Genomic DNA, 27,314 nt, shown 5'->3' with positions numbered 1-27,314 from the left:
TGCAATGTCAAATGAGACTTGTATGGACATGAATGAAGCCTCTCTAACCATCTCCCACCTTCAAATCCATGATTGAATGCACAGTTGACTTTGGTTGACTTTCTAGGGTTTCAGATGAATTGCATCTTGACTGATGATCTCTGAGACTCCAATCTTTGGTCAAACCACTTCAAAATGATCCCTAGGTCATATGAACTCAATGGACCAACCCTAGGGCTTTTCTTCAATTGGAATTGCACTTGCTTGCTTGCACAATTGGATCTCCTGACCAGTCTTGATTGATGACTTGCACTTGGGCAATGGACAATGCAATGCTATGCAGTGGACAATACTAATGTTAATGACCTAAAATGAAAATGAATGTACAAAATGGGAGGTGCAAATTTGAGGTGCTACAATGACATGCAATCCTTCTTGGAGTGAGATGACATCAGAACTTTTGCCTTTTCAAACACCACAAGATCGTCCAGATTTGCTAACAAGAATATTTCGTTCGAAATTTGAGAAATTGAAGGATGATGTTATTAATAAAAGAGTCTTGGGTAAAGTTAAAAGCTACATGTATGTCACTGAATTTCAAAAGCGAGGACTGCCGCATGTGCATATGTTATTGGTCTTAGAAAGTAACGATAAGTTGCGTGACCCAAAAGATTATGATAGTATGGTAAGAGCAGAAATACCTAAATTAGAATGTGAACCACAGTTGCATGAAGCTGTTGTAAGACATATGATCCACGGGCCTTGTGGCAGAATCAACCGAAAGTCTCCATGTATGAAAGACGGACATTGTAAAAAAAGGTATCCCAAACAATTCTTGGATGAAACACGTCAAGGCACTGACTCATATCCCGAGTATAGGAGAAGGTTTGATGAGTCTGTATCGTTAGGTAAAGATAGGTCTGTCGAGAATAGATGGGTGGTTCCTTATAACCCTTGGTTATTATTAAAGTATGACTGTCACATCAATGTAGAGATTTGCAGTAGCACTAAAAGTATCAAGTATCTATATAAATATGTGTACAAGGGCCCTGATCGTGTGGCTATGGAGGTTCATAAAGGATCATACATGGATGAAGTTCAGCAATATGTTGATGCAAGATGGATTTGTGCTCCCGAGGCATTATGGAAAATATTTTGATTCACTCTTTACCGATTATATCCTTCGGTTGAAAGATTGCAGACCCACTTGCCGAACCACCATCAAGTGCGCTTTTATGATCATCAGCAAACTGCAGATGTGTTAAATAATGAACATAAATCCAAAACAATGCTCACACAATTCTTTGCATTGAATCTACGAGATCCACAAGCAAGAAAGTATCTGTATAGAGAGATTCCAGAGCATTCTTGTTAGAACAAGCGGGATATGGAATGGCATCGTAGGCGATCAACAAGAAAAGTTATCGGGAGAATATATACAGTATCACCTTCGGAGGGGGATAAGTTTTACTTGCGACTGTTGTTATCGCATGTCACAGGTCCAACCAGTTGGGAATATCTTCTTACAAATAATGGAATGACTTTCAGTACATTCAAAAAACCAGCCGAGGATAGGGGATTTCTAGAGACTGGTCATAGTATTCGTGATTGTTTGGTTGAGGCTACGAGTCTCTGAATGCCATATGCTTTACGAAGTTTATTCGTGACGATTTTAATATTTTGTGAACCTACTGATGTTAGAGGCCTTTGGAATGAGTTTTTTACACATATGGTAGAGGATTATCAAACAACTAACAATGTTGTGGAATCAAACTTAACTAATATGTTGTTGAAGGACTTGAATGAACTCCTAAACCTGCACGGTAAAAAGATTGATGATTATGATCTCCCATCTTTACCCCCTAATACAATAGACAGAGGTGCAGTTCCAAGTATCATACAAGAGGAGTTAGCGATCGATATCCCCAATGAAGATATTGAATCTATTACTAAGTTAAATAATGATCAAATGATTGCATTCAACACCATTATGAATGTAATTGTTAAAAAACACAGTGGGGTATTTTTTGTTGATGGTCCAGGAGGAACAGGTAAAACATTCCTTTATAGAACATTAATGGCAAGTTTAAGAAGTAGAGGAGAAATTGTCTTAGCAACTGCATCATCTGGTATAGCTGCAACATTGTTACCCGGTGGTAGGACTGCACACTCTCGATTTAAGATACCTATTGATATTCAACCGAGTTCCATTTGTGGTATTGAAAAGCAAAAGGATCTTGCAAATCTCATTAGAGTTGCTTCCGCAATAATTTGGGATGAAGCACCAATGACAAACAAAAACTGTTTGGAAGCCTTAGATCGATCATTACAAGACATTTGTAGCAACAATGCTCCATTTGGTGGAAAAGTTCTGATCATGGGGGGGGGGGGGGATTTTTGTCAAGTTCTTCCTGTTGTAAGAAAAGGTACTAAGGCACAAATGATTTCAGCGTGTATTGTTCAGTCTCATTTATAGAATCATACCAAGATTTTGCATTTGTATCAAAAAATGCGATCATTGCATGATCAAGAGTTTGCAGAATTTCTTATTCGCATTGGTGATGGTGTTGAACCTACCAAACCAGGTGACATGGTGAGGTTACCTTTACATATTGCAATCCCATGGGAAGGTGAACATTCCATACAAGTACTTATCCAACATATTTTTCCTAATTTAGAATTGCATGGTTGGGATGCCCCATATATGGTACAAAGAGCTATTTTGACACCAATAAATGATGATGTCCAGAAATTGAATGATATGATTATCGATCAGTTTCCAGGAGAAGAACATAATTTGTTATCGTTTGATAAGGTTGAAGGAGATAATCATAATTTATACCAGCAAGAATTCTTAAACTCAATCGCACAAGGTAGTTTGCCACCACATATTCTAAAGATAAAAAAGGGTGCACCATTGATGTTGTTACAAAATCTAGATTCTAGATATGGATTGTGTAATAGGACCCGGTTATTATGTCCTGGTTTATTTATGAATATGTTGGATGTGGAAATCTTGACAGGAAGCAACACAGGTGTAGCGGGGTATTTGTTACCATTAGAGATATTGATTAAATCCAAGGTAAACCATACAAGTCGAGTCGCCACCGCACTTCTATTTATCCAAAGGAATGGGTAGAAAGCGAATAAAAACCTAAAAGTTTTTATCAAATCAAAAACTAGTAAAAATCTCAGAGATCTGGGTAAGGGGGTTGGTTATGCAATGGGAAGGTTTTAAGCACCCAAAACATCTTAGGTACTCCTACGGAGCCCTTTTCATACTTGTTGTAAGGTTGGGTATTTTGTGAAAGTTTATTTGTGCAAACATGATTGAAGAGATGAGAAGAGAATATACAAGTTATTTACATTTTGTGTTTGGATGGATAAACCCATTGCCTACGTGCCATCTTAAAAAAGATTAGGATCAAAACCTTGTAGTTCGGGGTAAAAAATCTCAAAATGAGTTGGTGAATTGATTGGTCCAAAAGCCTTAAGGTCTTTTGTTATCCAAGGGAGAAAACTCACCCTAAAACCACAAATCCACCATGTGAGGATAGCGTCAACATGCTAGTGAGGGGTTAACCCTATAATAAGCATGGAAGACTCATTGTCCATCACTAAGGATATAGGTGAGTATTACATCTACCTCAAGGATAACTCAAACCTAATAGCTAAGGGTTATGGAAAATTTGATTAAGAAGGTGGCCATTGAAACCACAAAAAGGCATTTGAATGGGTTATATTTACCAATGAAAAGTATGTACAAAATATGGTCAAAGTTGATTTAAGGATTCAATTCAAAATAAGTGTTATGAAAAGAGTTTGAAAATCAAAAACATAAGGCTTAGGTTTCTAATGTTTGAAAACAAATGTTAAATGTTTGCACAAAAGCTTTGGCTTGGGTTAGAGTGGAGGGAAGAAGAAGAATGGCTAAAGTCCTAGACATACAAGAGATAATGGATAAGAGAACAAGACCACAAATGGAGTTCCTCTCTTGAGATCATATTGATGATCCAAGTAGTTCCCATCCTTTGGAATATGCAAGCAAAATAATAGTAAGCTCAAGCAATCAACAATCAATTTAGCCCTTGGAAAGTTCCTCAATGGCTCTTAGATCTCTCTCTCTTAGAAGCTCATGGCAATGGTTCCTCACTTAGGCTCAATGTTGGAATCCCTAGCACAAGAACAAACACATTAAAAGGTTCCATAAAAAAAACAAGAATGAACAAGAAGGAGTTTTTAGAGGTTGGTCCTTTCAAAGTTCTCTTCAACATTTATAGCATTATAAAGGCCCAATGCCTAGTTGCTCTTTGACTTTTATAGCACTCTAAAGGCTCAATGCCTAGTTGCTCTTTGACTCCACATTTGCATAGGGAAAGTCCTAAAGTCTAAGTCCATTTGTCCATTTCTTTGCATTTGGTCCACAACAATCAAAACAAAACACAAGCACAATGATATATACACAAATATGTGCTCAAGTGAGCAAAAGGCAAATTGCATTAACATAAACATGTGCTCAAGTGAGCAAAGGAAAAAAATCAAATGAATAATATGTACAAGAATAATAAATTGCATAAAAGTAAAGGTCAAAAAGTAAATGTTAATTGTTAATGATTAATGTTAGTAGTTAGTGTGCCATAAGGCAAATTTAGCGCTATGTTAAGCAATCGTAATTGGACTTATGTAGAAGTCACAACTATCTGAGGTCGGTCAATAATAATGTAGGCAACAACATAAGTTAGAAGTCTTGATTAGTGAACCATGTTCCAACAACTTGCCATGCCAAAAAGAAGATGAGAAATGATCTTGTATTGGTTTAAGTCCTTTGCATGATTTAAGAAGCAATCTATCCTTAATGCAAAGCCATTCACTTGATCATTTGATCAAGAAGAATTAGATTTGAATCAAGGAAGATTAAACCTCCCTAATCAATGCTAACTTATCAACCTTTAACTCATTGATCAAAAAAAGAAAAGAAGAAGAAGAAGATGAAGGAGATGGATAATAGAAATGAAGAAAATAAAGTGCATCCAATGAAAAGGAATGTACCAATCCATAAATGTTGACCAAAGATAGGGAAGATCAAGGTCAAACCCTCAAAATCAGAAATGAGATGAGGATTGGAAGTCAAGAAATAAACAAAATATTTTTGGCATTTTTAATATTTGAAAATAAACTTGAATTAAAATATTAAAGAAAGGTCAAACTTCAAAATCAACTCAAATCAACTTTAAAAAGTCCAAGTGAATTATCCCAAGTTCAACAAGGTCAAACCAAGTTTGACAAAAAATTTCAGCATTTTTAAAAGTCAGAAACTATTTTTTATCAATTAAAAATGAAGAAAAATAACCTAATTGAACTAAAATCTCAAATAAATCTCAAATCAATTAATAAATTGATGAGAATATTTTCCATAGATCTATCATCATTCAAAGAGGTTGAGAAAATATTTTTGTATTTTTTTGAATATCAAAAACTATTTAAAATGAATTAAAAATAAACAGAAAAGAGAAAATTCACAAAAAATATCAAATGATAAAGTAAAAATTATTAAAAATCATTTTTAGAAACTAGAATTAAAAAGAGAAATAACGTAATTGGTCCCATATTTTTTGGACCAATAGTAAAAGAGATATGAATTTTTGAAATAAAAGGAAATAAAAATCAGAAATAAGAAAATAGCAAAAAATCAGGAAGCGTTGGATGACTTCATTAATTGACGTGGCAACATCCAATGGATCAGGAGCGCGCGCGTTCCATAGTCATTAGTCAACTGAGAAACATATTGAATTAAAAAAAGTCATAACAATGGAGCGTGGAGATTAGATCTGGAGATTGAGATCAATGGCTCACAATCAATCTGGCAATGAGACGGTGGCCAGCGCCACCGTCTTCTCCGGTGACCTCCGGCGAAGGTCAAAAAATGCAGAGACTCAAATGCTCACTAAAATGGACGATCCAGGCACCATTCGAAAGGTGAAGTGATGTACATCACTCCTATATCACTCACTTCCACTCTAGATTCCTATTAAGAGAGAAATCAGGGATGGAAGTTTGGTGATGTTCAACTGAACTTGCTTGATTTCAACAATTAAGCACTTAATAATAATGCCTCTATAGAGAGGACTTCAGACCACACAATATCAAGGTTAATAGATCAAAGAATAAGGAGATTCGAAGCAAAAACCATTTGATCCAAACCTTTTGATTATGAAGATTTGAGTCCCTTTCCTTGGTTCCTTTTGCAAAACAGAACTTCAATAGATCAAATGATGAAGGTCTAGGAACTTTAGATCTGAAAATTCAACCAAATGCAATTGAATTTCAGATCTGAATTTTTGAAGAAAGATGAACTTGTTCCTTTAGGTATGGATAGGGATTCAATCTTGCAGCATTTCAGGCGCCTTCAGGTTGGAGAATTATGAAGCATAGCACATGTATTTATAGCTGGAAAGGGCTGAGTGCATGAGTTAGCTTGTGTGTATGGAAAATGGATTTTTCATTGGATGGGCTTGTGTGATCATGTGGAAGGCCCAATGAAGGCTGAAATAACCTGCTGAGTTCATGTGAATTGCAAATGGTCGTGTACAATAAGTATAAACAGCTCATGCATGGCAATTTGAATGGAATTTCACAAAATGCACTTAATCTTCATGTCTTCGAAAATGGTGCTTCCAAACTCCAAATGCCACCTTATGAGTAATGGTTAGAGAGCTTGTTGCATAAGGAACAAATGATATGTTGATCAAAATTTCAATTGGGCCTTGGAAATTAGTGAATTTTGAGTTTAAAGTGTAGGGTACAAAACATGCATGAGTGAAGTTTCCAAATTTGGCCAATGTTCAAGCCCTTCTGTCTCAATGATGCAAGCTCCAAATGATAAAACCTTCAACATCAAAGTTGTAGATCTTTTCAATAAAATCAATTTGGACTTAAATTTTTCATAATTTGGATTTTTAATGAAAAAGTTATGGGCACTTGAAGTTGGACTTTTTTCCATTTCAATGACTTTGGTCCAAAGTGACCTATAATGTCTTGCATTATCACATGTATTTCTTTTGAGATTTGGAAAAAAATTTCTCAACATAACATTTGAAGTAAACACAATAAGCCTTCCAATTCATTTGGTTCCACCTCAAAATCATCAAAAATGAATGAGTTATGTTCTTGGGAAGTTGACCCAAAATTAGGGTTTCAGTCAAAATGACCTATAATGTCTTGGAATGGATGATGATTTTCCAAGCTTCAAATCCAATTTTGATGAACATGAACGTTGTTCACATTGTCCTTAAGAACATTGTTTATCTTGGGATTATCTCCATTTGACCAACACATGAAAAGTTAGGTCTCAATGTATTTCAACAAGGACAGATGAATTGACTGATCAACTTCTCAAGTCCACAACTCATACCTTGACGAAATGATGATTGAGGACACTCAAATAAGTTCAAATATGCATGGAATAATGAATTTAAGAACTTCCCTTGATGGTATTTGACCATGGGCTGAGGTTGCTTCATGAGCAAGGCATTGTTGATGATCAGATGAATCAGGGTTTCCTTGAGAAACAATCCTTAAATCCTTTGACTTGCTTTGATCAAAAATGATGAATTGAGATACTAGGGAGGCATATTTGATGGATGAGATCTTTGGGAACCATTTCCATGCTTGCTTTCATCTTCTCTTGACCTTATCATTACACAAAGGATCTCCTAGAAGCTTTTAGACTTTGTGATTGCTCAAACTGCAAACAAGAAGTGTTAGTGACATATTTTTGTGCTTTTGGTTAGTAAAATAAAATGAGAAAAAGCAATGATATACAATTCAAGCATGCTTGGTGATCTCAAACCACTCACAAGAGGTCCCACCCAAAGGCAAAGGGAACCAAGATGCTCATGATCCTTGAGGCTTTTGCAAATGCAATGCTATGATGCCATGAGGGATCTTAGGGCCAAAATTGGGGTCTTACAGATGCCCCTATTTAAGGTCATTCTAGACGAAGATATGAAGGTTAAAATCTTCGTCTCGACGAGATAGAATGGGCTTAAATAATAACAAAGAGACGAATTTTGGTCCTAAGAGACCTCATGATGCAGATGTATGTATGCAAGAAAGGGTAATACTTCGTGGGGATATGTGTCCACAAAGAAGAAAAGAAATCCGGGGAAACTGACAATCCATATGAGTAATACACTCAATGGGACAGAGACTCTGGGACTTCTATGGGGATAGAAAAGGGGATAAATTGCGTGAGCAGGACACGACTCAAAGCTTGGGGAGCAGAATTCCAAAAGAATAAATCAATGGAGAGCCCTGAGCTGACTCCAAGGCACACGTATTGGGGATTATGCCAATATAGCGGAGTTATCCACCAAGGATACTTCGGATGAAAATCCGGACTCAGATGGGGAGAATCCACTAAAGGATCTCGCTGGGGAACATCCAAACAGGACTTCTCCGGGGAAACACCAGGGCGAGGTATTACTGGTTACTGGGTAATAAGCTCAAGGAGACATATGATAAAAACACCGGTATGAGGGTGAAAGAACAACATGCTCGGGGAGAATGAATATCTAAGACCGATATAAGGGTGAGAGATATCAAACATCCGAAATCATCTAAGGAAAACCTAAAAGGGTATATTTCAACTCAGGAAACATCTGACTCCCCAGGGGACAAAGGTCATAATAGGGAGCAGAGAGGAAGGAACACCAGGGATACCGGTTACTGGGCATATAATAGGTGACCGACCAAGGCGTGAATTGGGGAATATTCCCAAGACACTCATCATCCAAAAGAGGGCTAAAAGCAAACTCAATTACAGGATGGGCATTCGACTCCGCAAAGGGGATACGAATCTTACTCGACTGGGGCAGAACAAAGACTTCGTCCGACGAGTGCATGAGATATATTATCTATTACCGTCAGAACATAGATAACATACTCGCATGGAGGATTATCCACAATCGGTTACTGGGTTAATAAAGGATAAATCGAACGAAAAGAAAGGACATTGGGATACCGAAACCAGGTATAAAATAATGACCAATCAAAGGGAGAAACGATCATAGCCGACAAACGGCAAATGAAAGATGACCCGCTGAGGATTATTGACGAAGGAAATGATCAGGGAGATATATTCAAAAGGGGTGAAGGACTATCAATTACCGAATATTGGGTAGTGATAACCGTCAAGGAGGGGATTACATATACCAGTTACTGGGTAGAAAACCACGGAAAAGTAACCGTCATCGGTTAACTCTGCCAAGAGGATAAACAAAAGGGTTTACAACTACCGGTATGAGGGAAGAAAACCACAGATTCCTCCGTGGAAAAGATGGATAATTACTGGTTACTGAGCAATCATTCATCCGACTACGGGGAACTGCAAGGATAATCTCCAGAAGCCAAATCTAGGAACGAACTAGAGATGCACAATGAAACAAGACTCATCCCTATGAGGATATAACTCAATGGGGGGTTCCATCCCAATATATGTGTTGGGAGGAAACAGAAACAAACATCATCCACGAGGTCGTAACTCGGTGGGGAATATGGAAGAAAGGATACACATTTTCTGCTTATGGGGCTGACTCTTCATGGGGAGACCAGACACAAACAATCTGCTTGGGAATATGTTTCCAACTAGCAGGAGATAACAAACAAAGATATATGGCAAAGGATGCAACATGAATATCTGAATGTTAAAATTATGCATGTATGTATGGTTTATGTATAATGAATGCTGACAGAACAGACATATCTAACACAAACAAGTCCACCGATCGATTGAGTAAACATCCGGTACTACATCTCAGGAGAGAAAGCCAGACTTAAAGGAGAACATCCTTTCTGCCGGGGATCAGGAACAAAGATCTCTGCAGGGGAATGAACAACAACCAATCCAACTAGGAACAGGATCATGGCACAGATAAGTTCCGCTGGGGAAGCCACTCTAACGGGAAAATAATCAAAGGGGATGATGGATCTTCGTGGGGATACAACCACCAATCAAGAGCTTCCAAGGGTCAACCAAGTATTATCCCCACCCAAGATCACATCTGCTGAGGAGGAAAGGAGGCTGAATACCTTTACCATACACTCTGCTCGGGAAAGGAAACCACAAAAGGCTTCGGAGGGAGAGGATACCAATCACTCCAGGAATATGAACGAATGTCTTACCCTGTTGAGAATCATGCCATCTTTAGGAGAGCACTGAAAACATCCCCAATATCCTTTTTGTCATTGTGAATGTTCACTTTGCTTAAAAACAAGTTATGAAAAATTTATTTATTTAAAACAATGATATTTCTCAATTAAAACATGCAAAAAATTTGTTAAATAGAAACAAATAAGAGTGTAAATAATTGGATAAAGGCTCAAATTTATTTGATGGAATGGTAGTCCGCAAATGGTAAGACTCCATAGATCTTTACAAATTTGAAATTGGTGATATATATTGGAAAAGGGCTACATTGAACATAATGACCATTTCTCCACCAACTCTAAATCCGATGTATTTGAAGCTTCAGTTGACAATGACTGAGCGAGAATCTCTGACGGATGACAGTTTGTAAAACAAAGTCTTGTCAGGATGCGGTTACTTGCCAAATCCCTAATTTTTGCCTAGATTGCCCCAGGATGAGGTGCTCAATCTAGCGGGATACGTATTTATTTTTTATGTCTCTAACTTTTGCCTGGATCGCCCTTTCGGGTTTTCAATCCACCGAGACGCTCATTTTTGCCTAAGCCGCCCTTTCGGGTTTTCAACTTAGCGAGCTATTCTGTTTTCATTTTTAGGCGAAGTATTTCTTGACTGCATCTGAATTCACAGGATGAGTGAAATCCTCCCCATCCATAGTTGTAAGTATCAATGCACTGCCTGAAAAGGCTCTCTTGACAACATATGGACCTTCATAGTTTGGAGTCCACTTGCCCCTGGAATTGGGCGCGAAAGACAAGACTTTCTTGAGCACAAGGTCACCTTCTCGGAACACACGAGGCTTGACCTTCTTATCAAAAGCTTTCTTCGTCCTCTGCTGATATAACTGACCATGTCACATGGCAGTCAATCCCTTTTCTTCAATCAAATTCAGCTGGTCATAACGACTCTAAATCCATTCAGCATCAGTCAACTTGGCTTCCATCAAGACTCTCATTGATGGGATCTCCACCTCTACTTGGAGCACAACCTCCATGCCGTAAACAAGAGAGAAAGGGTTTTCCCCTGCTGAAGTGCGGACAGATGTACGATATCCATGCAAAGCAAATGGCAACATCTCATGCCAATCTTTGTACGTAACAACCATCTTCTGGATAATCTTATTGATAGTCTTATTAGCAGCTTCAGCAGCCCCATTCATCTTGGGTCTATAGGGAGAAGAATTATGATGCGCAATCTTGAACTCATTACACAACTCTTTCATCGTCTTGTTGTTCAAGTTAGATCCATTATCAGTAATGATCTTATCTGGCACACCATACTGGCATATGAGTTGATTATTGATAAACTTCACGACCACCTGCCTAGTCACATTTGCATATGATGCCGCTTCCACCCACATGGTGAAGTAATCAATTGCTACGAGAATGAATATGTGACTATTGGACGCTTTCGGCTCTATCATGCCAATCATGTCAATTCCCCACATAGAGAAAAGCCATGGCGATGAAATCACATTCAGAAGTGTTGGGGGAATATGAATCGTATCCGTGTAGATCTGACACTTATGGCATTTCTTCACGTATTTGCAGAAATCAGACTCCATTGTCAGCCAATAGTAGCCTGCTCTCAACATCTTTCTAGCCATGGCATGTCCATTGGAATGAGTGCCAAATGAACCCTCATGAACCTCAATCATTAACAGGTCTGCTTCGCGTCTATCCACGCATCTGAGCAGAAGCATGTCGAAATTTCTCTTATAAAGCACATCGCCATTGAGGTAGAAATTGTCTGACAATCTCCTCAAAGTCTTCCTATCTTTCACCGATGCCCCAGGGGGCAAATCTGGCTCTGAAGAAAGCACTTGATATCATAATACCACGGCTTACCATCTTGCACTTCCTCTACTGCAAATACATGAGCTGGTCTGTCCAAGCGCATCATAGTGATATTGGGAACTTCATTCCAAAGTCTTACCACAATCATCGAAGCAAGTGTAGCAAGAGCATCTTCCATCCGATTCTCGTCTCGAGGAATATGATGAAAGTCAACCTCATTAAAGAATGTGGAAATCCTCCTCGCATAATCTCTATATGGGATGAGGCCAGGCTGATTCGTTTCCCATTCACCCTTAATCTGGTTAACAACGAGGGCCGAATCACCATAAACATCAAGATGCTTGATCCTTAGATCAATGCACTCTTCCAATCCCATGATACAAGCCTCATACTCAGCCATATTATTTGTGCATTTGAAAGTTAGCCTTGCTGTAAAAGGAAAATGTGTACCCTGAGGAGTAATAATCACTGCCCCAATACCATTTCCATATTGATTTACAGCGTCATCAAACACCATACTCCCTCTGGAACCAGGCTCTAGCCCTTCATCGAGCGTAGGCTCATCGCAATCTTTCATTTTCAAATACAGAATCTCCTCATCTGGGAAGTCATACTGAACTAACTGATAGTCTTCATTCGGTTGATGTGCCAAGTGGTCAGCCAAAATACTACCTTTTATCTCCTTCTGAGCTCGATAATCAATACCGTACTCAGATAACAACATCTGCCAACGTGAAATCCTTCTAGTTAAAGCAGGCTTCTCAAAGATATACTTGATTGGATCCATTTTGGATATCAACCAAGTCGTATGATTCAACATATACTGGCGTAAGCGCTTAGCAGCCCAAGCCAAATCACATCATGTCTTCTCAAGCATTGAGTCTCGAGACTCACAATCAGTAAACTTCTTACTCAAGTAGTAGATAGCATATTCTTTCTTCCCAGATTCATCTTGCTGACCAAGGACACAACCCATTGAGTCTTCAAGAACTGCCAGATACATAATCAATGGTCTCCCTTCCACAGGCGGAAATAGAATTGGAGGTTCAGACAAATACTTTTTAATGCTATCAAAAGCTTTTTGGCAATCCTCGGTCCAATCATGAGACTGATCTTTCCGGAAGAGCTTGAATATGGGCGCACATGTGGCAGTCATGTGGGATATGAATCTGGAAATATAATTCAAGCGACCAAGAAACCCTCGGACTTGCTTCTCAGTTTTGGGCGCAGGCATCTCTTATCTTGCTTTGACCTTTGCAGGATCAACCTCAATACCTCTTTCACTAACGATAAAGCCCAATAACTTGTCGGAACGGACTCCAAATATACACTTGTTGGGGTTCAAACGAAGCTTATACTTCCTCAAATGCTGAAAAAGCTTCAACAAGTGCTCTACATGTTCAACTTCCGTTCTCGACTTTGCAATCATATCATCAACATATACCTCGATCTCCTTGTGCATCATATCATGAAACAAGGTAGTCATAGCTCGTTGATATGTGGCTCCGGCGTTCTTCAAACCGAAGGGCATCACTCAATAACAGAATGTTCCCCAAGCTGTGATGAATGTCGTCTTCTCCATATCCTCGGGTGCCATTTTAATCTGATTATATCCGGAAAATTCGTCCATAAAGGAGAAGACATTGAATTTAGCTGTATTGTCTACCAACATATCAATGTGTGGTAGAGGTAAATCATCTTTCGCACTAGCTTTATTCAAGTCTCTATAGTCCACACACATTTGGACTTTTCCATCTTTCTTAGGCACAGGCATAATATTGGCCACCCATTGAGGATATGTAGAAGTCACCAAAAACCCCGCGTCAATTTGCTTCTGAACTTCTTCTTTGGTCTTTACTGCCATGTCGGGATGAGTTCTTCTGAGCTTCTGCTTCACAGGCACGCACTCAGGCTTCAAAGGCAAGAAATGTTGTACAATATTTGTATCTAGACCAAGCATGTCTTCATATGACCAGGAAAAGACGTCGACGTATTCTCGTAGCAACTCAATCAACCCCTTCTTAACAGACTCTTCCAGGAGTGCCCCAATCTTCACTTCTCGCACACAATCTTCAGACCCTAAGTTGACTGTTTCTAGATTCTCAAGATGCGGCTGAATGATCTTCTCTTCATGCTCAAGTAGACGGGTAATCTCCTCAGGAATCTCTTCAACATCATCTTCTTCCGCCTCAAATACAGGGAATTCAAAATTGGGAGATGGTGTTGGATCATTATGTTCAATGGGTTTGATCAACCTGCATAATGGTTTTGGATATGAAAAGATTTTATAATTCAAACAAGGCAAATCATTATGCAGATGAAAAGATTGATCTTATGTTTATTTTTAGGGTTTTATGTGATCACCATTTTCATGCAAAAAGCAAAAAGGGAAAATAATTGGAAAAACAAACATTTAACATGAATTTATTGAATGAAAATATCATTGTATTTATGCGCCAACAATGTCATCACTTCTCCTTTTGGCATGGGTGTCGCATTACGCGAAAAACCGGCGGGAAAACAGAACAACAGAGCCGCCACCGTGCGTTATTTATCCCAAAAGAGGGAAAGGAAACGCTCAGAGTAAACCTGGAAAAGACGTGGTCTCGCGACCAAAGAGAATGGGATCGGGAGTCGGTTATGCGAAGGGAAGGTATTAGCACCCCTACGCATCCGTCGTACTCGACGGGATCCACGCACAATAGGAAGGGAAAATGGTTGCTAAAACACTGCTCAAACACACACACTGGCTGAAAGAGACACAAGAAAACAGACTGAAATTGACTCGGCAGGATATCGTGTCCTGGGCCTACTTAGTCTATCAGGCATAGACATCAGAGTCGAAGTAGTTCGGACTGGGAAACGACACATGCTCGCTAGGATGTCGCATCCTATGCATACGTATCTTCTTGGACGAAGAAGAATCAGAGCATTCGTAGCTCGACTGACACGCACACAAACAAACACTGGCAAAGGCAAACGTGGAGCCCGACTGCTAATCACTGGACTTACATCAACATCCGAACCAAAACACACACAAAGAGGCAAACATGGAGCCCGAATGCCAATCACTGGACTTACATCAGCATCCGAACCAAACAAAACCACACTGGAACCCAAATGCCACTCGATGGACTTATATCAGCTTCCAAGCACACAACAAACACACACAGAGGGATAACACAAAAAGACACAAAGGTTGAAAAAGAAAAAGGGCGCCCGGAGAGATCAGCTCATCTCCTGCCTACGTACCTCATCTGGTATGAGGATCAGGGCGACGTAGTTCCCCTACGCAGGGACACAGGACTAGCCTAACCAGATAACAGAGGGAGACACAACTATGGAGACTACGACTCGAGCCTAGATGTTATCATGCAAATCATCCCTAAGTTAAGGTTTCTAGCTAACTTGCACAGGAAGCAAGCCTAAACTAAACCTAACTTGCACAGGAAGCAAGCCTAAACACACAAGCACAAGTAACACACACTATATGCAAGCAATGGGCTCAAACAAGGTTAGGTTTTAGTGGAGGGGTCATATCAACCTCAACAAACAAACCACTGGAACTGGGTAGTGTTAGCTCTTAACCTTGCCATTGAGGGGCTAAGGTGAAGCAGATGAAAGGAGATGATGGGTGTGCCTCATTGCTCTTATCCCTGGTCAGGGAGAGCATTCGAATATCAGAAGATGTGGGAGTTCAGAAAGTGGGAACTCTCTCCACAAGTTAGACTCTATAGATCTTGGGTTTTTACTCACTATGCATCAACACAGGTAGTGTGAGCAAGGTGAGTGACACACAGAATAGTAGGAGATAGGTTGCTTATCTCTTGGATTCTACCAATTGCCTCTTCACTTAGGAGGTCTTTGAATATGCAAGGACAAATGTAAACAGTCACAAACATTGCCTCTTAAGGAGGACTTCAGACAGTTGCCTGGCCAAGTAACAGGCCAGGTCTTCCAGACTACATGAAGATAAGAAAATATACCTCAGTGCAAATTGCTCTTAAGCAAAGCAAAGCAAAGTTCTTAAAGAACTATAAGCAACTAAAGGCACCTGAAACCAGTCAGACAACATCAGTATTCAATTCAAAGTCAAATCAAAATGAGGTAGAGATCAACAGTCAACACAAACAGTTAAATGTGCAATGCACAAGGCTCAAAGCATTTGAGCCAAGCAACCTACAAAACAAACAAGTTAGTCATGATAATCCATCAAACTCAACCAATTTGTATTGGTCTCTTTGGGTATTTGTTTCTTAACCTGAAAAAATGAACTCAAACATGAGCAACAAGACCACTAGGACAAGCCTAGGGTCAAAAGGGGATGAGAAAGTCAAAACAGCAAGTGGAATCCAATCAAAATCATATTCAAACACTCAAGAAGAAAACTCAAGTGGTTCCATGTTCATATCATTCATCATTATGATTTCATAAGCAAATTAGGTCAAAGCATGGCATATGGAAGCTCCTAGAAGTCAACAGAAATATGCAACTCAAATCCAATCACAAACAATTCAAAAAATTCTCAAATAATTCATGATCAAACACCATCCATAACATGATAAGCACACCAAATTTCAGCTCAATTGGATCATGGTAAGTAGGGAAATGAAAATCAGAAAGGCAGGGCAAGTTCAAACATACTCAAAGAAGTCAACCAAACATGCACCAACTTCAATAAATCATAAATCAGTGACAACATATGAGAAATGAATGGGATTAAAACCATGATAAACCTTAAGATGTCTACTAATCACATGTCAAATTTCAAGTTCATCCAATAATGTATGAGAATTTCACAAATCATATGGCATCATGTGTGACAAAAGTCAACATTTTGGTCCAACAGGGGAGAAATTATCAATCAAATAGAAAATGCACTCCAAAATTCCAGAAAGATTCATACACACTCTCAACACCCATAAGCATGTTCATGCAAAAAATCAGACCAATTTGAGTTCATTAGGCAAGGTAATTAAAATCATGAAGTTGGACATCAATGGTGTGACACAAATTGTCACACCCTAATTCAAAAAATCATAACTCACAAACCAGCAATGATAAATTCACAAACTCTACACCAAAATCATCATGGATGTGTCTAGTTTGAGCACAAAAAATTTGGGAAGCATTGGATAAAGTATCATCATTTCACAATTGATTTGGCAACACATACATAAAATGGACACATATGACAAACCCTAGCACACTTTAAAATCCATACATGCAAAAAATCTGGAAAAATCATGATAAAAAACTAGAGATCAAGATGAACATTTTGCAAAAAATCCCATGCATTTTGGATTAAAAATGAGTGCTCTATGATTTTTGTAATATGGCCATGGCAAATGAAATAAAATTGCAAAATAACATGAATTAATTAAATAATAAAACGTGGAATGGCAGTTTGGTAATTATTTGGAACTTAAATGGAACGCTGCGTTCCACTTAGCCTGCGTGGCGCCCTCTGATTCGCTCATGGCCAATGTAATAATGAACACATGTAGAACAAAAACTCAGCAACCATACGTGAATTCTGGAAAAACATGAAACTAGGGTTTTGTGTGCTACAGTACATCATCAACATGATGAAGAACAAAAATCCCAGAGAATGGAATTGAGCAAAGCATTCGAACCAGCAAACATCACACAATCCAAATCCAAGTTTATTTTTCATTAATTCGAGCTAAACAGTAAGAAACAAACACAAACATATATGATAACCAAACTTCAACTCAACATAACTTCTACAATACTTGACCATTTTCAATGATTCAAAGCTCAAAGTGTTCAGCGTGAAGAGATCTATACAAAGCATGGCATGATTTTGAGAAATGGGAGAGTCGAATTCTTACCAAATTTGGAGAACAGTTGTGATTCGATGGTTATTTGGCTGTATGCGCTCGAAACAGATGCTCCTGGAGGTTCCAAATGTTGATTGGATAGTAGCTCGTGGCTCAAGCTTGCTTGATTGTGCTCAAAATGAAAACTGCCATGGATGAGAGCTTAGTGCAACAGTCACGATTCCTTGCTTACAGCTGGACAATAATGCTCACAATAGCTCCCAAATGGTTGGTATATGATGGAACAATCAAACAAGGCTCGTGTTCTTTGAGAATTTTCAGCAAAAGTTCAAATGGAGCAAAAGTGAGTTTTTAAGAGAAAGAGATTTTTTGATCTGTTTGCAAAGAGTGGCTAGGGCTTCTGCAGATTGGAAAATGAAATATATATGTCTGTTTAGCATTGTTAATCATGATTAATTGAAATGGTAATTGGAATTTGGTTAAAAGAGGTGTTTTGCCAATTTTGCTAAAGACCAACACAAGTTGCATGGGGGTGCATGGATGTGCACGAATTTGGGCCTTAGACAACCTCTAAACATGATTTCTGAACTATTCCAATTGGCACAAAGTGTTGGAAATGCTTATTTTGAAAGTCCATTTTTTTACTTCACTTAATTTAATTCATGCTACTTTGAAAATGGCCATTTTGATTGGTAAACTTTTGATGAATTGTGATGACAAATTTGGATAGAGCACATCAAATAGGACTTGTAGCAAAAAGCCCCCACCCAATTTGGCCAAATGGTTTGGAAGATATGCCACTTTGAAGTTCAAAAATTTTTGAGAATGATTTGATCATAACTTACCAACCATACATGGGAATTGAGTGTTCTTTGACTTTTTGGAAAGGCAAGAACAAGATCTTCAACTTTCATGTTGGGCAAAAACTCATTTGAAGCTTGTATCATGATGTAATTTTGAGGATCAAGACTTTCCATTTTGGGCAAATTCCAATTACAGGTCAACTTTCTATTTTTGGAAATTTCTTGTTTGACTTCAAATTCTTCAATCTTGACCTTTGAAATGTTGAATGAGACTTGTATGGACATGAATGAGACCTCTCAAACCAATTCCCACCATCCAATCAGTGATTAAATGCACAGTTGACCACAGTTGACCATATTTGACCTCCTAGGGTTTCTGGTGGACTGCACATTGACTGATGACTTCTGAGCAACCAATCCTTGACCAAAACACTTCCAAAGGACCCCTAAGTCATGTGAACATGTTGGACCAACCCTAGGGCCTTGTCTCAATGGAAATTGCACTAGCTTGCTTGATGGACTGATCTCCTGACCAGTTTGACCTAATTCTGTCAGTTGAACTTGCACTTGGGCAAAGGACAATGCAATGCTATGCAGTGGACTATGTTAATGTTATGACCTAATAATGAAAATGTATGTAGAATGATTGGTGCAAATTTGAGGTGCTACAGCTGCCCCTATTCAATCAGCTGGGAACCCGAACGGATGATAGCAACGGCTGTCAGACTTTCAGGGTAAACAGGGATTGAATACCAAAGAACCGTGGAAATTTGCACTCTGCCGGATATGATACAAGAAGAACCACGTCATTTACCGATGACGACTGCAAGACAAACTTCAAGAAAGCAAAACCATTTACCGATGGTTGGATACTGGAAACTTGATATTTACCGATATCAACTTCAGCGAGACCATTTACCGATGGCTGCTGGGAAACAACTTGATGTTAAGAGGAAGCAAGACCATTTACCGATGGTGGCTTCAGAGAAACTTGACATTTACTGATATCAACTTCAACAAGACCATTTACCGATGGCTGCTCCAACTGGGGATTCGATATTTACCGATATCGAAGAAAACAGGGCCATTTACCGATGGCGGATAAAACTGGGCATTCGATATTTACCGATATCGAAGAAAACAGGGACATTTACCGATGGCGTCTCCACTTGGGGAGGAACGAAATATATTTGTAACGGAATCAGACAAGACGTTTACTGACGACTCTTGGAGATCTTGATTTTATTAACAAGAAAATAAAGCACGACCAGACCTTTACCGATGACTGGGACGAGACTCGATGTTTACCGACATCGAAAGATGATGTTTACCGACATCCAAAAACGACCAGACATTTACCGATGACTGGGGACGAGACTCGATGTTTACCGACACCGAAAGATGATGTTTACGGACACCAAAAAAAGATCGACCAGACATTTACTGATGAATGGGAAAAAGAGAAATACAACCAGACGTCAACGGAAGAATGGGAAAAACTCGGCGTTTATCGAAACCAACGGAGAGGTAAATCCACATGGGGAATGGTACTACTAGACATCATCGGATGACTAGGAAAAACTCAACGTTTATTGACACCAACGGAGAGGAGGAATCTTCACTAGGGAAGGGAGGACGACGTTACGAACATCGAAAGATGATGTTTACCGACATCAAAAGAAGACCAGACACTTACGCATGACTGGGAAAGCACCGAAAGATGGTGTTTACCGACACCAAAGAAGACCAGACACTTACGCATGACTGGGAAATCACCGAAAGATGGTGTTTACCGACACCAAGGAAACAACACACGCGGGTGCTGATAGGGTAATGACATCTACATGTCTGGGCAAGGCTACACACTTGCAGGGGATCTCACTGGGGATCAAGGTCACGACAGCGAGCAAACAGGAAGGAACACCAAGGATACCGGGTTGTAGGTATGAAACAGGTGACCGACCAAAGCGTGAATTGGTTTGTGTTCCAAAACACTCAACATCCTGAAGAGGGCTAGAAAAGCAGTCTTGTTAAAGGATGGACATCCGATTCCATAGGGAATACGAATCTTACTCTGCTGGAGAAAACAATCAAAAGATTGACCAAAGAGTGCATGAGATATATCATCTATAGCCGTCAAAACGTAGATAATACATTCGCAAGGAAGATTATCCATAACCGGGTTGGTTGTTAGATGGATAGATCGACCGACAAGAAAGGCATCGGGATACCAGGACTAGGTATGCAAAGATGACCAATCAAAAAGGACAGGGAAAGGCCCGCTGGGGATAAGGTTGCTGACTCGGAGCAAATATCCAAAAGGATGGGAATATCAATTCCAACTGGATAATGATAACCACAAAGAGGGGATTACATCTACCGGTTAGTAGGCAGAAGACCACCAAGATAGGACTTACAACTACTGGTTCGTAGGCAGAGGCCAACACAATCTGCTGAGGATAAGATGAATGAGTGCCGGTTAGTGAGTCACTATTCATTTATGCCCCAGGGAGGCACAAGAGACAGTTACAAGGAAGCCAGTTTAGGATCGATCCAAAAAGGCAAACTGAATCAAGACTCATCCTAATGAGGAAAGAACTCAATAGGGAAAACCCATCCCATTATATGTAGGGAGGGAACGGAAACAACCGTCATCCACGAGGATGTATCTCATGGGGGAAATGGCAGGAAAGGATAGACACTTTCTGCTTAAGGGGTTGGCTCTACATGGAGAGATCAGACACACCCATATCTGCTAGGGAGGATCTACTGGAGAGATCTGTATCAACAAATAGCAGGAGACAACCATCAACAGATACACGGCAACAGCTGCATCATGAGTATCCGAATGCTATGATTATGCATGTATGCATTATGCATGATGAATGTATGATGAATGCTGACAAACAGACATGTAAACACACAGGTCCAGGAATCAACCACCCGGTACTACTCTTCTTCCATAGGGAAGGCCAAAAACACCAGAGAGCAAACGCGATCTGCGGGAAACCGGGATATCAGGGAACAACACCATCCTGCGGGGAGAGGAGAAGACTGCTCTGCTGGAGAGACGAACGCTAACGTCTTCAGTAAACACTCTGCCTGGGGAACTGCCCCACAAAAGTATTTCAACAGCAACCTTGCTGGGAATGCCCCACGGTAGGGCTCAAACAAACCTATACTGGAGATGCCCCACAATAGGGTTAACAGGGACTTGGAGGAAGAATGTTGTACTGCCGGGAACGTGAAGGCGAACAACTTCAACCGACACTGCACTGAGCAACCTTGCTGAGGAGAAGCCAAAAGAGGTTCGACAGGAAAAAGATACAGTTATGCTCGAGATACGAACAAATGTCTTACCTGTTGGTAATCATACCACCCTCGGGAGAGCACTGCGGATCTCCTAAGTATCCTTCCATCATCGTGAATGTTCACTTTGTTTAAGAATAATTTTTTTGAAAAATTTGTTTATTTTGAAAACAATGATACTTTATCAATTAAAAACATGCAAAACATTTGTTGAGTTGAAACAAATAAGAATGCAAATAATTGGATAAAAGCTCAAATTGATGTGATGGAATGGTAGTCTGCAAAGGGCAGGACTCCATAGATCTGTACAAGTTTGAAATTGGTGATATATATTGGAGAGGGCTACATTGAACATAATGACCTTTCCTCTACCATTCCGAATTTTCGATGTATTCAGAGCTTCAGTCGATGACGAATCGAGAATCACTGACGGATGACAGATATAGAGCACAGTCTTGTCAAGATGCAGTTACTTGCCAAATCCCTAATTTTTGCCTAGATTGCCCCAGTGTGAGGTGATCAATCCAGCGGGATGCAAATTCTTTTTTTTTTCAAGGTCTCTAACTTTTGCCTGGATCGCCCTTTCGGGTTTTCAATCCACCGAGACGCTCCTTTTTGCCTAAGTCGCCCTTTGGGGTGTTCGACTTAGCGAGTTATTCTGCTTTTTTGTTTTAGGCGAAGTATTTCTTGACTGCATCGGAATTCACAGGACGAGTGAACTTCTCCATCCATTGTTGTAAGTGTCAAAACATTGCCTGAAAAGGCTCTCTTGACAACATATGGACGTTCATAGCTTGGGGTTCACTTGCCCCTGGAATCGGGCACGAAAGACAAGACCTTCTTGAACACAAGGTCCTTTTCTCAGAACTCAGGACTTGACCTTCTTATCGAATGCTTTCTTCACTCTCTGCTGATGTAACTGACCATGACACATGGCAGTTGATCTCTTCCTTTCGATCGGATTCACTTGGTCGTAGTGACTCTGGATCCATTCAGCATCAGTCAACTTGGGACTTTGAGGGTGCTATTTTTCTTTTGTTTCTTTCCTTCTTTTTCTTTCTTTTGATTTGGATTTCTTTTGATTTTGCACCCTCTTTTTCTTCTTTTTCTTTTTTTATTTTACATTTTTTTTTGATGCCCCAGTTGGCTGTTCTGCTGATTCTCGAGATGCAGCTGAGTGATCTTCTTTTCTTGCTCAAGAAGTCGGGAAATCTCGTCAGGAATCCCTTCAACATCATCTTCTTCCTCTTCAAATACAGGGAATTCAAAATTGGGAGATGACGTCAAATCATTATGTTCAATGGGTTTAAGAAACAACCTGCATAATGATTTTGATATGAAAAGCTTTTTGAAAATCAAACAAGACAATCGTTATGCAGATGAAAAGATTGCTTTTATTCTTGTTATTAGGTTTTTTTTGTGATCACCAATTTCATGCAAAAAGCGAAAAGGGAAAACTAATGGGAAAACAAATGTTTAATCATGAATTTATTTGAATGAAAATATCATTGCACAAAATGTTGCCAACAATGTCATCACTTCTCCTTTTGGCATGGGAGAAGGGTTTTTAAACAAAGTGATTATTACTCTGACTTATGAACAACTGTAGGAACGCCCACAGTGACCCAATTGTGATAGATCCCACCGGGGATGACAACTGTCAGTATCTTTTGCATCAGCAGCTTCTGTTTTCTGAACAACCCTTCTGAAGAAAAGTCGGCGCCAACCCAGGACTTGTTATCTTCAAGCTTGATTATCACGGGGACCCAAGTCTTCAAAGTTCAGAATACCTGACCTCACGAGGTCTTGAACCTTCATCTTCAACTGAAAGCAACTATCCACATCATGACCAGGAGCACCTGAATGATACACACAATGCTGCTCAGGCCTATACCACCACCGAGGGTTGACGGGTATAGCCGGCGGGTCTCTGGGAGTAATCAAGTTCCGCTCTATCAACGAGGGATACAGCTCTGCGTAAGACATGGGAATCGGGTCAAAAATGATCCTCTTCCTCTCATTACCCGTATTGGCTTGATTATCATAAGGAGGCTAGTAAGCCTGCTGTTGAGGACGATGTTGCTGATGTTGATATTGCTGAGTTGGTCTTCTCTGTTGCTGTTGAGTTGTTGGAATAGTCACAGCAGCGACCTGACGATATGGGCCTCTGTTCGCACTCCTTCGACGGTGCACAGCATTTGTTTCACTTTCTCCCCTTTTGGGTGCCCCAGAGGATGGCTTATTAGAACCGGAAGAACTTGAAGAGCCAGGATGGCGAACCGGAGTGCGGGTTGCTCTGACATTAATAGTCTCTGCAGCAAGAGGCTGTTCACTGATTCTGATCCCCCTCAATTCATCACTCACGGCACAATCATTGACGAGAATAGTGACAGCAGCATTCTCATTAACGGGTACACCCACTGGTGAAGTACGGTGGACTGGTGGAATCACGGCTTCCAGTCTCTGGGCTAAGGCACGCAGCTCCTCTTGCCCCTGAACAACTCCTTGCATCATTGTCATGAACTGGGCCATGTTTGCCCTCATCTCAGTCAACTCTGCTTGAACCTGATCCATACTTCTTTGTTGATTCAATCTGGTTGCGGTGCGAACGATGATCAACAATCCTGTCTCAGTCAAAACCCAAAGTGAGAAGTCGTGTCCCCAAACATGTCTGCAATGCAAGGATGATATGTGTATGATGCGGATGCTATTTTATCATGAATGATCCTGAAAAGGATATGCATATGCGAGTTAACATTTTTTCTTTTTCATGCACTATTATTATTTTTTTGGAAAATAAACAAGCTATGATGCAAATGATGGAACCAAGACTGGCAGGCTGTGCATCTCAGAACACCGGATCGAAGCTTCGGCTTGAACTCGGAGTCGCAATTCATCTGAAACCCAAGGTCAATCTGATCAACTGGCATCTGAACCCATTCTGAGGAGCCAAAACACTATCTGAGCGAGTACCCTCAAATTCAGCCCAGGGATCCGAAATAAACGGAACCCTCTGATCAATACCAGGGTCGAACCTCCGGCGCCCAGAAACAAATGTCCAGAATTCATAGTCACCAACAGTACCGGGAGTCACCAATTGTACCTGTTAAAATGATCAATCCCCCCCACTCACGGGTCTCATCTAGGCCAGGGTAAGGTCGAGAGAAACGCAACATAAATAACCTTTCGCAGAATATCATCCTGTGCACACCCGATGTATGCACCGATAATATCCCACCAGGGTCTGAACTGCTCGTGATATCAATGTTCCGCTAAGTGGCGCATACCACCCGCTTCCCATGAATCACTCTATTCCTAGGTTTCCTAGATTTCACTCATGGCCTGGGTATTGGGCCTTTTACCTCGAGTGAGTCCCACCCCAACAGAGAGAAACAGCACAGCCAGCAATGAATATGAATGAATGCAAACATTAATGCAAACAATAAATGCAAACAATAAACAATGAATGCAATAAATAACACAACAAAAAGCAACCGAAGCCCTAACCTAGAGAGCGCTAGGAGAGACTCGCTTAGGGAAGACGGACCAGCACAGGTCAACTTCTCAAGATCCCCAACAGAGTCGCCAGCTGTCGCATTACGCGAAAAACCGGCGGGAAAACAGAACAACAGAGCCGCCACCGTGCGTTATTTATCCCAAAAGAGGGAAAGGAAACGCTCAGAGTAAACCTGGAAAAGACGTGGTCTCGCGACCAAAGAGAATGGGATCGGGAGTCGGTTATGCGAAGGGAAGGTATTAGCACCCCTACGCATCCGTCGTACTCGACGGGATCCACGCACAATAGGAAGGGAAAATGGTTGCTAAAACACTGCTCAAACACACACACTGGCTGAAAGAGACACAAGAAAACAGACTGAAACTGACTCGGCAGGATATCGTGTCCTGGGCCTACTTAGTCTATCAGGCATAGACATCAGAGTCGAAGTAGTTCGGACTGGGAAACGACACATGCTCGCTAGGATGTCGCATCCTATGCATACGTATCTTCTTGGACGAAGAAGAATCAGAGCATTCGTAGCTCGGCTGACACGCACACAAACAAACACTGGCAAAGGCAAACGTGGAGCCCGACTGCCAATCACTGGACTTACATCAACATCCGAACCAAAACACACACAAAGAGGCAAACATGGAGCCCGAATGCCAATCACTGGACTTACATCAGCATCCGAACCAAACAAAACCACACTGGAACGCAAATGCCACTCGATGGACTTATATCAGCTTCCAAGCACACAACAAACACACACAGAGGGATAACACAAAAAGACACAAAGGTTGAAAAAGAAAAAGGGCGCCCGAAGAGATCAACTCATCTCCTGCCTACGTACCTCATCTGGTATGAGGATCAGGGCGACGTAGTTCCCCTACGCAGGGACACATGACTAGCCTAACCAGATAACAGAGGGAGACACAACTAGGGAGACTACGACTCGAGCCTAGATGTTATCATGCAAATCATCCCTAAGTTAAGGTTTCTAGCTAACTTGCACAGGAAGCAAGCCTATCCTAATCATGACTCGCACAGGAAGCAAGCCACACCTAAACTAACTTGCACAGGAAGCAAGCCTAAACTAAACCTAACTTGCACAGGAAGCAAGCCTAAACACACAAGCACAAGTAACACACACTATATGCAAGCAATGGGCTCAAACAAGGTTAGGTTTTAGTGGAGGGGTCATATCAACCTCAATAAACAAACCACTGGAACTGGGTAGTGTTAGCTCTTAACCTTGCCATTGAGGGGCTAAGGTGAAGCAGATGAAAGGAGATGAGGGGTGTGCCTCATTGCTCTTATCCCTGGTCAGGGAGAGCATTTGAATATCAGAAGATGTGGGAGTTCAGAAAGTGGGAACTCTCTCCACAAGTTAGACTCTATAGATCTTGGGTTTTTACTCACTATGCATCAACACAGGTAGTGTGAGCAAGGTGAGTGACACACAGAATAGTAGGAGATAGGTTGCTTATCTCTTGGATTCTACCAATTTCCTCTTCACTTAGGAGGTCTTTGAATATGAAAAAGACAAATGTAAACAGTCACAAACATTGCCTCTTAAGGAGGACTTCAGACAGTTGCCTGGCCAAGTAACAGGCCAGGTCTTCCAGACTACATGAAGATAAGAAAATATACCTCAGTGCAAATTGCTCTTAAGCAAAGCAAAGCAAAGTTCTTAAAGAACTATAAGCAACTAAAGGCACCTGAAACCAGTCAGACAACATCAGTATTCAATTCAAAGTCAAATCAAAATGAGGTAGAGATCAACAGTCAACACAAACAGTTAAATGTGCAATGCACAAGGCTCAAAGCATGTGAGCCAAGCAACCTACAAAACAAACAAGTTAGTCATGATAATCCATCAAACTCAACCAATTTGTATTGGTCTCTTTGGGTATTTGT

The 27,314-nt window shown here is 40.4% G+C and overlaps 3 protein-coding genes across 3 annotated transcripts in view; all 3 read left to right on the top strand.

The window, feature by feature from the left end:
* Positions 1-397: 397 nt before the first annotated feature.
* LOC127081179 (uncharacterized) lies at positions 398-1,138 on the top strand. The gene has a single exon (XM_051021462.1). It carries the CDS (start codon positions 398-400, stop codon positions 1,136-1,138), a length of 741 nt encoding a protein of 246 aa, XP_050877419.1.
* A 570-nt stretch (positions 1,139-1,708) lies between these two features.
* LOC127081178 (uncharacterized) lies at positions 1,709-2,455 on the top strand. The gene has a single exon (XM_051021461.1). It carries the CDS (start codon positions 1,709-1,711, stop codon positions 2,453-2,455), a length of 747 nt encoding a protein of 248 aa, XP_050877418.1.
* A 33-nt stretch (positions 2,456-2,488) lies between these two features.
* The window catches only part of LOC127081177 (uncharacterized), a 129,899-nt gene continuing 105,073 nt past the window's right edge, over positions 2,489-27,314 (top strand). The window contains exon 1 of the mRNA XM_051021460.1: positions 2,489-3,024. Coding sequence (XP_050877417.1) covers positions 2,489-3,024 — 536 coding nt within the window. The remainder of the gene's footprint in view (positions 3,025-27,314) is intronic.

This window comes from Lathyrus oleraceus, chromosome 5 (assembly GCF_024323335.1).
Source record: "Lathyrus oleraceus cultivar Zhongwan6 chromosome 5, CAAS_Psat_ZW6_1.0, whole genome shotgun sequence".
Classification (NCBI taxonomy): domain Eukaryota; kingdom Viridiplantae; phylum Streptophyta; class Magnoliopsida; order Fabales; family Fabaceae; genus Lathyrus; species Lathyrus oleraceus.
This window is presented reverse-complemented; position numbering and strand designations above follow the sequence as displayed.